The sequence below is a fragment of the Giraffa tippelskirchi genome, chromosome 7 (assembly GCF_054371585.1).
Source record: "Giraffa tippelskirchi isolate mGirTip1 chromosome 7, T2T-mGirTip1v1.2.pri, whole genome shotgun sequence".
In the NCBI taxonomy this organism is placed as follows: domain Eukaryota; kingdom Metazoa; phylum Chordata; class Mammalia; order Artiodactyla; family Giraffidae; genus Giraffa; species Giraffa tippelskirchi.
The window spans coordinates 87,213,114-87,225,072 of record NC_137281.1 but is presented as its reverse complement, the minus strand read 5'-3'; the positions used below and the strand labels follow the sequence as shown (position 1 = coordinate 87,225,072).

The 11,959-nt window shown below is 52.8% G+C and overlaps 1 protein-coding gene across 4 annotated transcripts; it reads left to right on the top strand.

Moving 5' to 3' along the window:
- Positions 1-774: 774 nt before the first annotated feature.
- Positions 775-11,849, top strand: RNF31 (ring finger protein 31). 4 transcript variants are annotated; one of them, XM_081506414.1, is made up of 21 exons: positions 775-1,134; positions 1,221-1,367; positions 1,518-1,673; positions 1,899-1,958; positions 2,061-2,136; positions 2,372-2,543; positions 3,316-3,703; positions 3,881-4,168; positions 4,418-4,666; positions 4,756-4,941; positions 5,053-5,259; positions 7,489-7,662; positions 7,739-7,837; positions 7,930-8,019; positions 9,460-9,574; positions 9,677-9,795; positions 10,068-10,181; positions 10,322-10,379; positions 11,028-11,124; positions 11,426-11,594; positions 11,709-11,849. In XM_081506414.1, the coding sequence occupies exons 1-21, from the start codon at positions 943-945 to the stop codon at positions 11,757-11,759; spliced, it is 3,207 nt and encodes a 1,068-aa protein (XP_081362540.1). In that variant the 5' UTR covers positions 775-942; the 3' UTR covers positions 11,760-11,849. The 4 variants fall into 4 exon arrangements, with proteins under 4 accessions (XP_081362540.1, XP_081362539.1, XP_081362538.1 ...); XM_081506413.1 differs by having other exon boundaries at positions 11,706-11,849; XM_081506412.1 differs by having other exon boundaries at positions 3,878-4,168.
- Positions 11,850-11,959: the final 110 nt, after the last annotated feature.

Genomic DNA, 11,959 nt, shown 5'->3' with positions numbered 1-11,959 from the left:
CTGGAAGGCAGCAAACCGTAGGGAGCCCCTCTGCCATTCTCAGCCTGTGCGAGTAGGAGAGGCGGTGCTGACTGGTCAAAAGCCCAGGGGATGCCCGGGGGAGGGACTAGGACAAGTGGAACAGGCGGAGATTGAACAGGGGCTGTCTCTCGAATAGGAGAGGCTTAGAGGGAAGGGAAAGGACCGCCCAAGGATGGTCGGGGTTGGGGTAGGCATGAGAAGGGTGGGAGAGTGGGAAAAAGGGTGCTCAGTGGTGTGGCTCTCCCAGGAAGGCTCGACTGAGGGGAATGGTCAGAGAGGGATCAGAGTGAATGGGGGAAGTAGTAGGAGGGAGAAGAGATAGAGGATATGGGAGAAGGAGAGGGGGCTTCCTCCTGAAGGGCGCTCTATCTTCAAGACTGACAGAAGGGGCTTGACCGGCTCAGGCTGGCCAGAGTTGAGTCCCCAGCTGAGTGGGATTTCCCCAGTGGGGTGCGGATAGAGAGGAGGACTTTGAGGGGAATAAAGTAACCCCGCACCGGGGGTCACCCGGAGAAGCGTGGAACCAGCCTGGACCAAAGAGGGGAAGGGAGCTAGAACAAGGTTTACTGCCTAGACGCTCTGGGGGAGGAGCCAGGGACTATTTGCCATTATAATTGGCTAGGCCTTCATGGTCACGCCCCCTGACTTCCTGGCCCCACCCTCCCTTAAGTTTAAACCCCTCCCGTTCCCCTGAATTTGGGTCTCAATCCCGCCCTCTTTCCTAGTACTTCCTGTTCCCGCTAACCCTGGCCTGGGGCCCGGGGCCGAAGAGTGACCCTGGCCTGAGTGACCCGGGGCGTCCGCACCGACCAGGGTCGGGCCGGGAAGCTAGACCCCAGACGCTCCGGGCGGTGCTCGGGCCGTGCACAGCCTGCGCCCGATCCAGTTTGGCAGCGGGCCGGGGCTGACTCCTGTCTCAGGATGCCGGGGGAGGAAGAGAAGCGGGCCTTCCTGGAGGCCCGTGAGGAGCTGGCGAGAGCCCTGAGGAGGGATTCCGGGCAGGCCTTTACGCAGGAGCAGCTCTGGCCGCTACTGGGCACCTCTCTGCCGCCAGAAGCCCGTTACCTGCAGCTGGATGCTGCACGCCTGGTCCGCTGCAACGCTCATGGGGAGGTGAGGCTCGCCCCGGCTCGGGAGGAGGACGGAGGACCTGAGGCTGGGCCGAGGCTCACAACTCTCTGCTCTCTGACTGCTCCCAGCCCCGAAACTACCTCAACACCCTCTCCACCGCCCTGAACATCCTGGAGAAATATGGCCGCAACCTCCTAAGCCCTCAGAGGCCTCGGTACTGGCGCGGGGTCAAGTTTAATAACCCTGTCTTTCGTTCTACGGTGGATGCCGTGCAGGTGAAGCCCCTGGGCCCCTAATGGGAGTAGGAAACTTAGCCTGGGCTGAGGGGTGGCTAGAAAAGGCCTGAGGCTGTGCTGAATGGGTTGAGTCCCAGCCCTTTTGGGAAGGGGGCCTGCTGGGCAGTGACTGGTTTGCCTGTGTGGCAGGGGGGCCGGGATGTTCTGCGATTGTATGGCTACACAGAGGAGCAGCCAGATGGGTTGAGCTTCCCTGAGAGGCAGGAGGAGCCGGATGAGCAGCAAGTTGCTACAGTCACACTGGAAGTACTGGTGCTTCGGACAGAGCTCAATCTGCTGTTACAGGTGAGGTGTCTCTAGTCCTGAGGACTTAAGCACCAGGGCTGGGGGGCCGAGCTTGACAACAAAGCCAGTCTGGGGACTCTCATATTGCTGAATCACAGGCATATTCTCCACAGTAACTTGGGATCTCTCTGTACTTTTCACTCTGTGAATGTTGGGGGACCAGGGCTTTGAGGGAGGGTCTTGTTCTAAGGCTATAGGTGGGAACTCTTCTCATCTTGTTTGCAGAATGCTCATCCAAAACCACAAGCACTGGAGCAGCTGCTGAAAGACAAGGTTGAAGATGATGTAAGGAAGGCAGGAATGGGGCTCTGGGGCCTGGTAAACAAAGGAAACCTGTTGTGGGCCTGTGCCCCAAGCCCTTACTCATTCCCTGTCCTTTTTCCTCAGCTACTGCAGCTCTCAGAGTTTGCCCCCTTACTGAAAGAGATTGCTCCTGGCCCCCTCACCATACCCTCTGCTGCAGGTATTATTGTTCCGTATTGGGGGAAGGAGTGCTAGTAGATCATATTGATAGAAATTTCCTCTTTCTTCTTGATTATCTCCCTTTCTTTTAAAAAAGAGATTAAGATTGTTTCTTTGGGGAGAAAAATATGTTGAAAAGTAAGCTGTGATTTGTTTCCCTCCACAGCTGATTCAAATGTAACCTGGTCTTTTTTAGAAAGATATTCTGTTCTTCTTCTTTCTCTCCTGTTCTCCAGGCTCCACTCCTGGTCCCTGCTTCCTCTGTGGTTCTGCCCCAGGCACGCTGCACTGCTCAACCTGTAAACAGGGCTTGTGTCTAGCTTGTGATCGCCTCTTCCACGGACACCCAGACCGTGCACATCACCATCGCCAGACCCTGCATGGGACCCCTCAGGCCATTCACCCCAGGTGCGAGATCTTCTTTTCTGAGTAGGAGCAAAATTGAGAGAACTTAATGTTCCTTGAGTCTACTATGTGCTGGATTTTGTACTAAAGTCTGTTTCATACATGTCAAGCGGCTGGCTCCTGCCCTTCAGGAGATCATAGACATACATACCAAGCAAAATATACATACCAGTCATAGCAAAACAGATTGTCATGGTGTGCGAATAGGTAGTGGGAGGATGCACCCTAGTTAGAAGGATCAGCTCAATCAGTTGGCAGTATTTTAAGCATCTAATAGGGGTGAGGCTGGGATATTTACCAGCCAGACCTGAACTTTCAGCTGTCATTTCAGTGTTGAATAGGCTATGAGTGTGCGAGTGTTCCAGGTGGAGAGGATAACATGTGCAAAGGCCAGAGCCATGTGCTGTCCTGCAGGGTATGAGGAGGGCCCATGGGTAAGGGGCCTAGGCACCCCCCCAGCTGCTGCTGCTGCTGCTAAGTCGCGTCAGTCGTGTCTGACTCTGTGCAACCCCATAGATGACAGCCCACCAGGCTCCCCCGTCCCTGGGATTCTCCAGGCAAGAACACTGGAGTGGGTTGCCATTTACTTCTCCAATGCATGAAAGTGAAAAGTGAAAGGGAAGTCGCTCAGTCATGTCCGACTCCTAGCGACCCCATGGGCTGCAGCCTACCAGGCTCCTCCGTCCATGGGGTTTCCCAGGCAAGAGTACTGGAGTGGGGTGCCATTGCCTTCTCCGACCCCTTCAGCAGGCCATGTCTATTTTTTCCATTACAGCCTACCTGCCTCAGCTCCACCACAGCCTCAGCCAGCCTCCGTGCCGACCCTGGGAGACAGCTCTTTTTCTCCCCCCGATCCTGCAAGTGCCCGTCTGCTCTGGCCCTGTTCTGCCTGTGCCATATTAAATGAACCCTGGGCAGTACTCTGTGTGGCCTGTGATCGGCCCCGAGGCTGTAAGGGGTTGGGTCTGGGAATCGAAGGTCCCCAAGGAACTGGGGGCGTAGAACCTGAGCTTTCCCGAGGTCACTGGGCCTGCCAGAGCTGCACCTTTGAGAACGAGGCTGCAGCCGTGCTGTGTGCCATATGTGAGCGACCTCGGCTGGCTCAGCCTCCCAGCTTGGTGGTGGATTCTCAGGATTCTGGCATTTGCCTGAAGCCCCTTCAGGTATCTTGTTCCTGGCCTTCTCATCTCTTTATTTGCATCTGTTACCACTGACTATTCTCTACTTCTTCATCCCCTGTTTTCCCTTAGTTCCCCGGTATTGTCCCCCAAGCTTCCTATATTTCCATTTTGAGCCTTAGCCAGCCTTCGATAAGATAATTCTTTCTGCCTTTCCAGCAGGGAGATACTGTGCTTTCCTGTGTCCAGACTCCAGCGTGGTACTGTATTCACTGTACCTTCTGCAACTCGGGCCCTGGCTGGGTGTGTGCTATGTGCAACCGGACAAGCAGCCCCATCCCAGTACAGCAGACCCCCCAGCCCCATGCCAGCTCTTTGGAAGAGCGACACCCTGAACCAGGGCCTCCACGACGCCTCAGTGCCCCCATGACCAGTTCCTGTGAGGACCTTGAGAAGCAGCGCCAAGACACGATGAGGGAGGAAGGACTCCAGCTGGTGATCAAGATCCGGGTGAGGACTTGGGCCTGGGATGAGCTTGTCGGGGAAGGGAGAGGCTGCAGTTGATTGATGGGGGAGTTCTCAAAACCTATCATTGTCAGCAGCAGCTGCCCGAACCCTTCCCGCATGGCAGGTATCAGACTGTGCACTGCTCACATGATCCATGGTCTCAAGCACTGTCAGCATTTTGGTTCAGGCTATGGAGGGGATGGAGTGTGCCCTTCCTGATGGGCTCTCTATCTGAGCGGGGCTGTTTCTCAGGAAGGGGAAGCTGGAGGCGCCTGTCCAGAGGAGGTCTTCTCAGCTCTGCAGTACTCGGGCACCGAGGTGCCCCTGCAGTGGCTGCGCTCAGAGCTGCCATACGTGCTGGAGATGGTGGCTGAGCTGGCTGGACAGCAGGACCCGGGGCTGGGCGCCTTTTCCTGTCAGGAGGCCCGGAAGGCCTGGCTGGATCGTCATGGCAACCTGGATGAAGCTGTGGAAGAATGTGTGAGGGCCCGGCGGAGGAAGGTATAGCAGCTGTGCTGGAGGTTGAGGGCTGTGGATCTAAGAGCCTCTCACACTCTGATTCACTCCTTCTTGCCCCTCCCAACTCACAGGTGCAGGAGCTCCAGTCCCTGGGCTTTGGGCCTGAGGAAGGGTCTCTTCAAGCCTTGTTCCAACATGGGGGTGATGTGGCACGAGCCCTGACTGAGCTACAGCGCCAGCGGCTAGAGCCCTTCCATCAGCGTCTCTGGGACAGTGGCCCTGAGCCCACCCCTTCCTGGGATGGACCAGATAAGCAGGTGCTGGAAGGAGGTGAAGAGCCCACTTAGTAGGGCTGAGGGCAGGCTGAAGGGTAAGCTCCCTGGGGTCTGACAACCACATCTTCCCTCTCCACCTGAATCGCCTTGCAGAGCCTGGTCAGACGGCTTTTGGCAGTCCACGCACTCCCCAGCTGGGGCCGGGCAGAGCTGGCGCTGGCGCTGCTGCAGGAAACACCTAGGAACTATGAGTTGGGGGACGTGGTGGAGGCTGTGAGGCAGAGCCAGGACCGGGCCTTCCTGCGCCGCTTGCTTGCCCAGGAGTGTGCTGTGTGCAGCTGGGCCCTGCCCCGCAACCGGGTGAGTCTCCACTGCCTCCAGCCTTAGAATCGCCCTGTTCCTTTTGGACCTCCACTCTACCCCAGGTCCTGTCTCTCATGTTGTCTTTTGCTCTGCAGTTGCCCATGTGCCCCTGAAGGCTTCTGGGAGGGGGAGAGCAGGAATAGGCTACTTCTCTCTCTTTTTTAAATGTTCTATTATGGGAAATTTCAAGTATGCAATAGTAGAGAAAATTGTATAAGAAATTCAGCCTCCCTCCCTCCACTATATATTCGTCATCAAGCTTCAACCATTATTAATGTATGGCCAATCTTTACTTATCTACACAAGATTATTTTGAAGCAAATCTCAGACATCAAATAGTTCACCTGTAATATTTCCATATCTATCTCTAAAAGATAAAACTCTTTGAAAATACAGGCACAAATGCCACTGTCACACCAAAAAAAATTACCAGTAATTCTTTAATGTCATCATCAAATACCCATTTGGTAGGGATAGGCCCCTCTTATCTCCTGAACCCACTCTAACTTAACTCTAGGTCAGAAGTGGCAGTTCTTTGGCCAAATACAGCCCAGGTGGGCTGTATAAAATACAGCTGGCTCTGTGTTTTTGTTTGTTTTTACTTTTTATTTTAAAATAATTGTAGATTCACAGAAAGTTGTAGAAATAGTATAGTCTTGTGTGCTCTACCCACCTCCCAATGGTGACATCTTATATAATTGTAGTGTAGTGTCAGGACCAAGAAATAAATATTGGTACAGTGTTAGCTAGACTGCAGACCTTCTTCATTTTGTGCATGGATGTGTATATTTGTTGTTCAGTCACCAAGTCGTGTCCAACTCTTTGCAACCTCATGAACTACAGTACACTATGCCTCCCTGTCCCTCACCCATTTCCCAGAGTTTGCTCAAGTTCATGTCCATTGAATCAGTGATGCTATCCAACCATCTCATCCTCTGTCAACCTCTTCTCCTTCTGCCTTCAATCTTTCCCAGCATCAGGGTCTTTTCCAGTGAGTCTGCTGTTCACATCAGGTGGCCAAAGTATTGGAGCTTCAGTTTTAGCATCAGTCCTTCCAATGAGTTTTCAGGGTTGATTTCCTTTAAGATTGACTTCTTTGATCTCCTTGCTGTCTCAAGAATCTTCTCTAGCACCACAGTTGGAAAACATCAATTCTTTGGCACTCAGCCTTCTTTACGGTCCAGCTCTTATATCTGTACACGACTACTAGAAAGACTATAGCTTCAACTATACAGACCTTTGTTGGCAAAGTGATGTCTTTGCTTTTTAATACACTGTCTAGGTTTGTCATAGACAGAGAAGCAATCATCTTCTAATTTCATGACTGCAGTCACCATCCACAGTGATTTTAGAACCCAAGAAGAGGAAATCTGTCACTGCTTCTACCTTTTCCCCTTCTATTTGCCATGAAGTGATGGGACCGGATGCTATGATCTTAGTTTTTTTAATATTGAGTTTTAAGCTGGCTTTTTCACTCCCCTCTTTGACTCATGAAAAGGCTCTCTAGTCACTCTTCACTTTTTGCCATTAAAGAGGTATCATCTGCATATCTGAGGTTGTTGATATTTCTCCTGGTTTATGTGTGTACTTGTGTGCAGTTTTATCTCACATGTAGATTCACGTAACCACCACTACAATCAAGATATCACAAAAGAAACCCCTTGTGCTACAGCTTTGTAATTGTAACCTTCTTCCCCTCCTCCTGTCATATAGCAACCACTAGTCTGATCTCCATTGCTATAGTTTTATCATTTCAAGAATGTTTGTGTGTTTGCTTTTTGTGGCCATGCCACATGGCTTACAGGATCTCGGTTCCCCAACCAGGAATTGAACCCAGGTGCTCAGCAGTGAAAGTGTGGAATCCTAACCACTGGACCACCAGGGAATACCCTCCTCCCTTTTTTTCTTTTTTAATTAATGTTTTTTTTTTTAATTTTTATTTTCTATTGGAGTATAGTTGTTTTACAATGTTGTGCTAGTTTCAGGTGTACAACACAGAAAAGTGATTCAGTTATCATGTGTTTGCTTTTAATTGACTGAGGATGCCTTTAGAGGATCGTCTTCCCTTTACATTAGGTCTCACCATTGTGTGTTTTTTTCCATCTGAAGGTCTTCAGACATTTAGGTTGCCTGCCCAGTTGTAGCAGACACCAGGCCACTGCCCCTTCCACCGGCTGGCAGCTGTAGCTTCTGACGGCTCCCCTCCCATCCTCTCCCCTCCGCCAGATGCAGGCCCTGACCTCCTGTGAGTGCACCATCTGCCCCGACTGCTTCCGCCAGCACTTCACCATAGCCTTGAAAGAGAAGCACATCACAGATATGGTGTGCCCTGCCTGTGGCCGCCCCGACCTCACCGATGACACACAGCTGCTCAGCTACTTCTCCACCCTCGACATCCAGGTAGGGCAGTCCCTCGGACTCAGGGTGCTTTGAACAGGAGCCTTGCCCACCCGCCACTTTCTCATCCTGTCCCCAGCTTCGCGAGAGCCTAGAGCCAGATGCCTATGCACTGTTCCACAAGAAGCTGACTGAGGGCGTGCTCATGCGGGACCCCAAGTTCTTGTGGTGTGCCCAGGTCAGTGGGCTGCCCAGAGTTGCTGACCAGAGGAGGGGTGGGGAGTAGCACGTGGTCAGGCCTTAGACAGCTTTATGCTCTTGCACCCACAGTGCTCCTTTGGCTTCATATATGAGCGTGAACAGCTGGAAGCAACATGTCCCCAGTGTCACCAGACCTTCTGTGTGCGCTGTAAACGCCAGGTGAGGCACATCTAACCTTTTGGAATACCTGCTGAGCCACTGCAGGTGCTGTGTTAGACTCGGGGTTTGCCACAGAACAGAATAGACAAGCTCTCTGGTCTCAAAGAACTTACAGACTAGCAAGGGACGGAGGGGGCAAGGTTGAGGAAGGAAGAGAGAACAGAAGTATATACATCGCCATGTGTTCTATGAAGAAAACAACTAGGAATCTGAGGTCAGGAATAACAGAGTGGACCTACCTGGTACATGGGTTTGGGAGGTTAGATAAGTCTTCTCTAAAATGGCTTGATTTAGAACTTCCCTGGTGGTCCAGTGGTTAAGAATCTGCCCTGCAATCAGGGGTTCAATCCCTGGTCGGGGGACTAAAATCCCATATGCTTTGAGGCATCTGAGCCTATGCACCACAACTAGAGTCCCAACAGTTTGCCACAACTAAGACCCATCAAAGCCAAAAATAAATAAATATTTAGAAATAAATGAAATGGCTTAATTTAAGCTCAGGCCTGAAAATTAAGAAGTCAGCTATGCAAAAAGTATTTGAGAGAGAAAGAACAAAACATGGAAAGGCCAAAGTCCAAAAAAGTGTTGTATGGCTGGAGCCTCAAGAGCAAGGGTGAGAGTGGCAGGTGGTCCGAGAGGAGCTGGCTGCCCGATCAAGAGAGGTCATCATGAGGCCAAGCAAGAAGGGGATTGGCCTTTCATTCTGTTTTGGCTATGCCATGGGTCATGTAAGATCTTAGTTCCCCAGTTAGGGATCGAACCTGCGCCCTCTGCAGTAGAAGTGGAGTCTTAAGCACTGGACCACCAGGGAAGTCTCAGGTCCTTTCATTCTAAGACTGAATAAGGGGTTATGCACTCTCATTTACCTTTAAAATGTTGAATATTTGAATTGATTCCTAGTCTGAGTGAGCCCAATAAAATTGACTGTTTATTCTTCATAAAAATAAGTTAAATATTTGATACCAAAAAATTTGCATCTGTCTTATGAAACACAATAATAAAGTGAATACCTGCCACCCTACCTCCAAACTTCCAAGCTAGAACACTCCCAGTGCAGTTGAAGCTGCCTGATTTATGCATTCAAAGGCACACTGGCTGCCGGGTGGAGGCTGAACCACAGGGGAGCAGGAGTGGAGGCAGAGAGACTGGTCATCAATGCAAGTAACCAAGGCAAGACCTGACCTGGCCTGGAGTAAAGGTGGTCAGAGTAGGGATAAAGAAAAGGGGAGCTGGGCTGGAGTGACAGAAACGAGACTTGCTGGTGAATGTGTCAGGTGTGAAGAGATGAGAGAACCAAGGCTGGCCCTTCAGTTTGGTGTTGGAGCACAGGGTGGATGGCACTGCTGTTCACTGAGTCAGGGCCCTCTGGATCTGAGTGGGGTGGCCAGCAAGAAGGGCCTGGCATGGAGCTTTCATGGGAAGCTTGCTTCCTTCTGGCAGTGGGAGGAGCAGCACCGAGGCCGGAGCTGTGAAGATTTCCAGAACTGGAAACGCACCAATGACCCAGAATACCAAGCCCAGGGCTTGGCGATGTACCTTCAGGAAAACGGCATAGGTAAGGTGGCCCGTTTGCCCAGTAATCTCTCATTGCGAAGAATGACACTCTCTCCCTGGGGCCTGAGGAGCAGCCCCAGCCCTGACATGCTGACCCTTGCAGACTGCCCCAAATGCAAGTTCTCGTACGCACTGGCCCGAGGAGGCTGCATGCACTTTCACTGCACCCAGTGCCGCCACCAGTTCTGCAGTGGCTGCTACAATGCCTTTTACGCCAAGAATGTGAGCTCCCCGGACTGGGATGGAAGGGGTAGCAGGGTGGGGGCTCCCATGAGGAGTGAGGGGCAGAGGCTGTGGAGGAACAGCCCAGGGGAAGAGGAGACCAGTGGGGGGTGAGGTAAAGCACCTCTCTCTGTCCCCTCCCCCCTTCTGCTTGCTCCAGACCCTCCAATGTCTCCATCTCCCCCACCCCTATACCCCTCATGCAGGGGTTCCTGAGAGGCCAGGACCCCAGCAGTTTCCAACTGCCCCTCTCCCATCTGGGTTTCCACCAGAAATGTCCAGACCCTAACTGCAGGGTGAAGAAGTCCCTGCACGGCCACCACCCCCGAGACTGCCTCTTCTACCTGCGGGACTGGTCTGCTGTCCGGCTCCAAAAGCTGCTTCAGGTCAGGTGGCCAACTTGGCTGGTTTGCCAGTTGCCCAGGAGAGGAGGCAGGGTGTAGGGTGGCAGGAAGGGAAAGGTCAGACACAGAGAAATCAGCAGGCTGGCATCGAGGGAAACTAACTCCCACCCTTCTGCCCTCAGGACAATAATGTCATGTTCAACACGGAACCCCCGGCGGGGGCCCGGGCAGTGCCCGGAGGTGAGTGTCGGGAGAGGCCTGGGAAGAGGCCAGAGGAGTCACTGGGCTCCCGCTGTGTGATGGATGAAGGTGGGGGGCTTGGGTCTGAGGTTGAACCAGGATGCAGAGCCTGTCCTGTGCCTGCTTGTTGTGCCCTTTGGTGAGTCAGCCTCCCTGGGCTTGTTTCTTCCTCTGTGAAGTGGGGGTTGTGTCCGACTTACAGCCCTTTATGTGAGGCCATATTCAAGCGCCTGGTACCTTGATGCTAATTTTATTCTCCCATTCCCAAAGGATAGTAATTCATTAATTAACTCAATGGCTATTTAATGAGACTTACTAGTTGCACTGTTTTAGGTTCTGTGAGGACAACAGAAAAGATGTTGCATGTGATTCTAATCTATCCCACTTCTTACCATCTACATAGAGTAAGACCTTCACAGAATGAGCTAACCTTGTAAGAACTTAGCTAAACGCAAGGACAGCTGGGTCCCTGCTTCTGTATCACAAGTGGTCTGCATAGTGGCATCTGTTTCCCACCCCCCACCCCCCTGTTAGAGCAGGGACTCCTGTCCTCAGTCCTCTCCTAGAGGCCACCTCCCACGTTCTCCTGGACCTTTGTGGTCAGTGGCCTCCTCCAGACAAAGGATCCCTTCCTTCCCTTTCCCCTAGGTGGCTGTCGAGTGATGGAGCAGAAGGAAGTTCCCAACGGGTTCCGGGACGAAGCCTGTGGCAAGGAGACTCCTGCTGGCTATGCTGGCCTCTGCCAGTGAGTGCTAGGCGGGGCGTGGAGCTTGGTGTTGCGGGGCACAGGAGAACTGGGGGTGTGCCTGGGCAGAGAAGTGGGTCTCTGGGAGTAGTGGGTCCTGTGAGAAGTGGGAAGCAGGGGGCCCTCCAGGCAGGGGCGCAGCAGGCAGCACGCACAGGTTGGCAAGTGCCTACAAGGACAACAGGCGAGGGGCGTCCATCTGGTTTTTCCGAGTACGCTACTCAGCACGGTGCTCGGCACACTCAGCTAAAATCTAAAATCAGCCGAACAGAACAAATCTTCCATCCTCTCATCTCCCCAGGGCGCACTACAAAGAGTATCTTGTGAGCCTCATCAACGCCCATTCACTGGACCCAGCCACCCTATATGAAGTGGGGGAACTGGAGACAGCTGCCGAGCGCTACCTGCACTTGCGCCCCCAGGCACTGCCTGGGGAGGACGCCCCCACCTACCACGCCCGCCTGTTACAGGTAAAGCCTCTCCTGCCAGCCTTGCCTCTGACGCCACTCTAGGAGTCCCCTGTCCAGCCTGTGTCTGAGTCCCAGGCTTCCAGTATCATCATCTTCTCTCTCTTTCTGCAGAAGCTGATAGAAGAGGTGCCCTTGGGACAGAGTATCCCCCGCAGGAGGAAGTAGCTGAGGGCGAGGGTCCCAAAGAGGGACCTGTGGTTCGACTCCCGCAGGAACAACTCCAGCACCAATAAAGAGGCATTTCCTTGCCCAGGCTTCTTGGTAGTCCTTCTTCCTTCCTGACCCAACCATGTAGGGGCACCAGGGAAAGGGGAATGGGGTGAACAGAGCTTTGTTAAAACTTGTGGGTAGCCAAGGGCAACCCT

What these genes read in the sequence shown, in the direction of transcription:
- RNF31 (XM_081506411.1), top strand. Translation starts at nt 943, where the DNA reads ATGCCGGGGGAGGAAGAGAAGCGGGCCTTCCTGGAGGCCCGTGAGGAG. An exon ending in TCTCCACCCTCGACATCCAG is followed by an intron (nt 7,663 to 7,738) that starts GTAGGGCAGTCC and finishes TCCTGTCCCCAG; the next exon opens with CTTCGCGAGAGCCTAGAGCC. An exon ending in AGTTCTTGTGGTGTGCCCAG is followed by an intron (nt 7,838 to 7,929) that starts GTCAGTGGGCTG and finishes TTGCACCCACAG; the next exon opens with TGCTCCTTTGGCTTCATATA.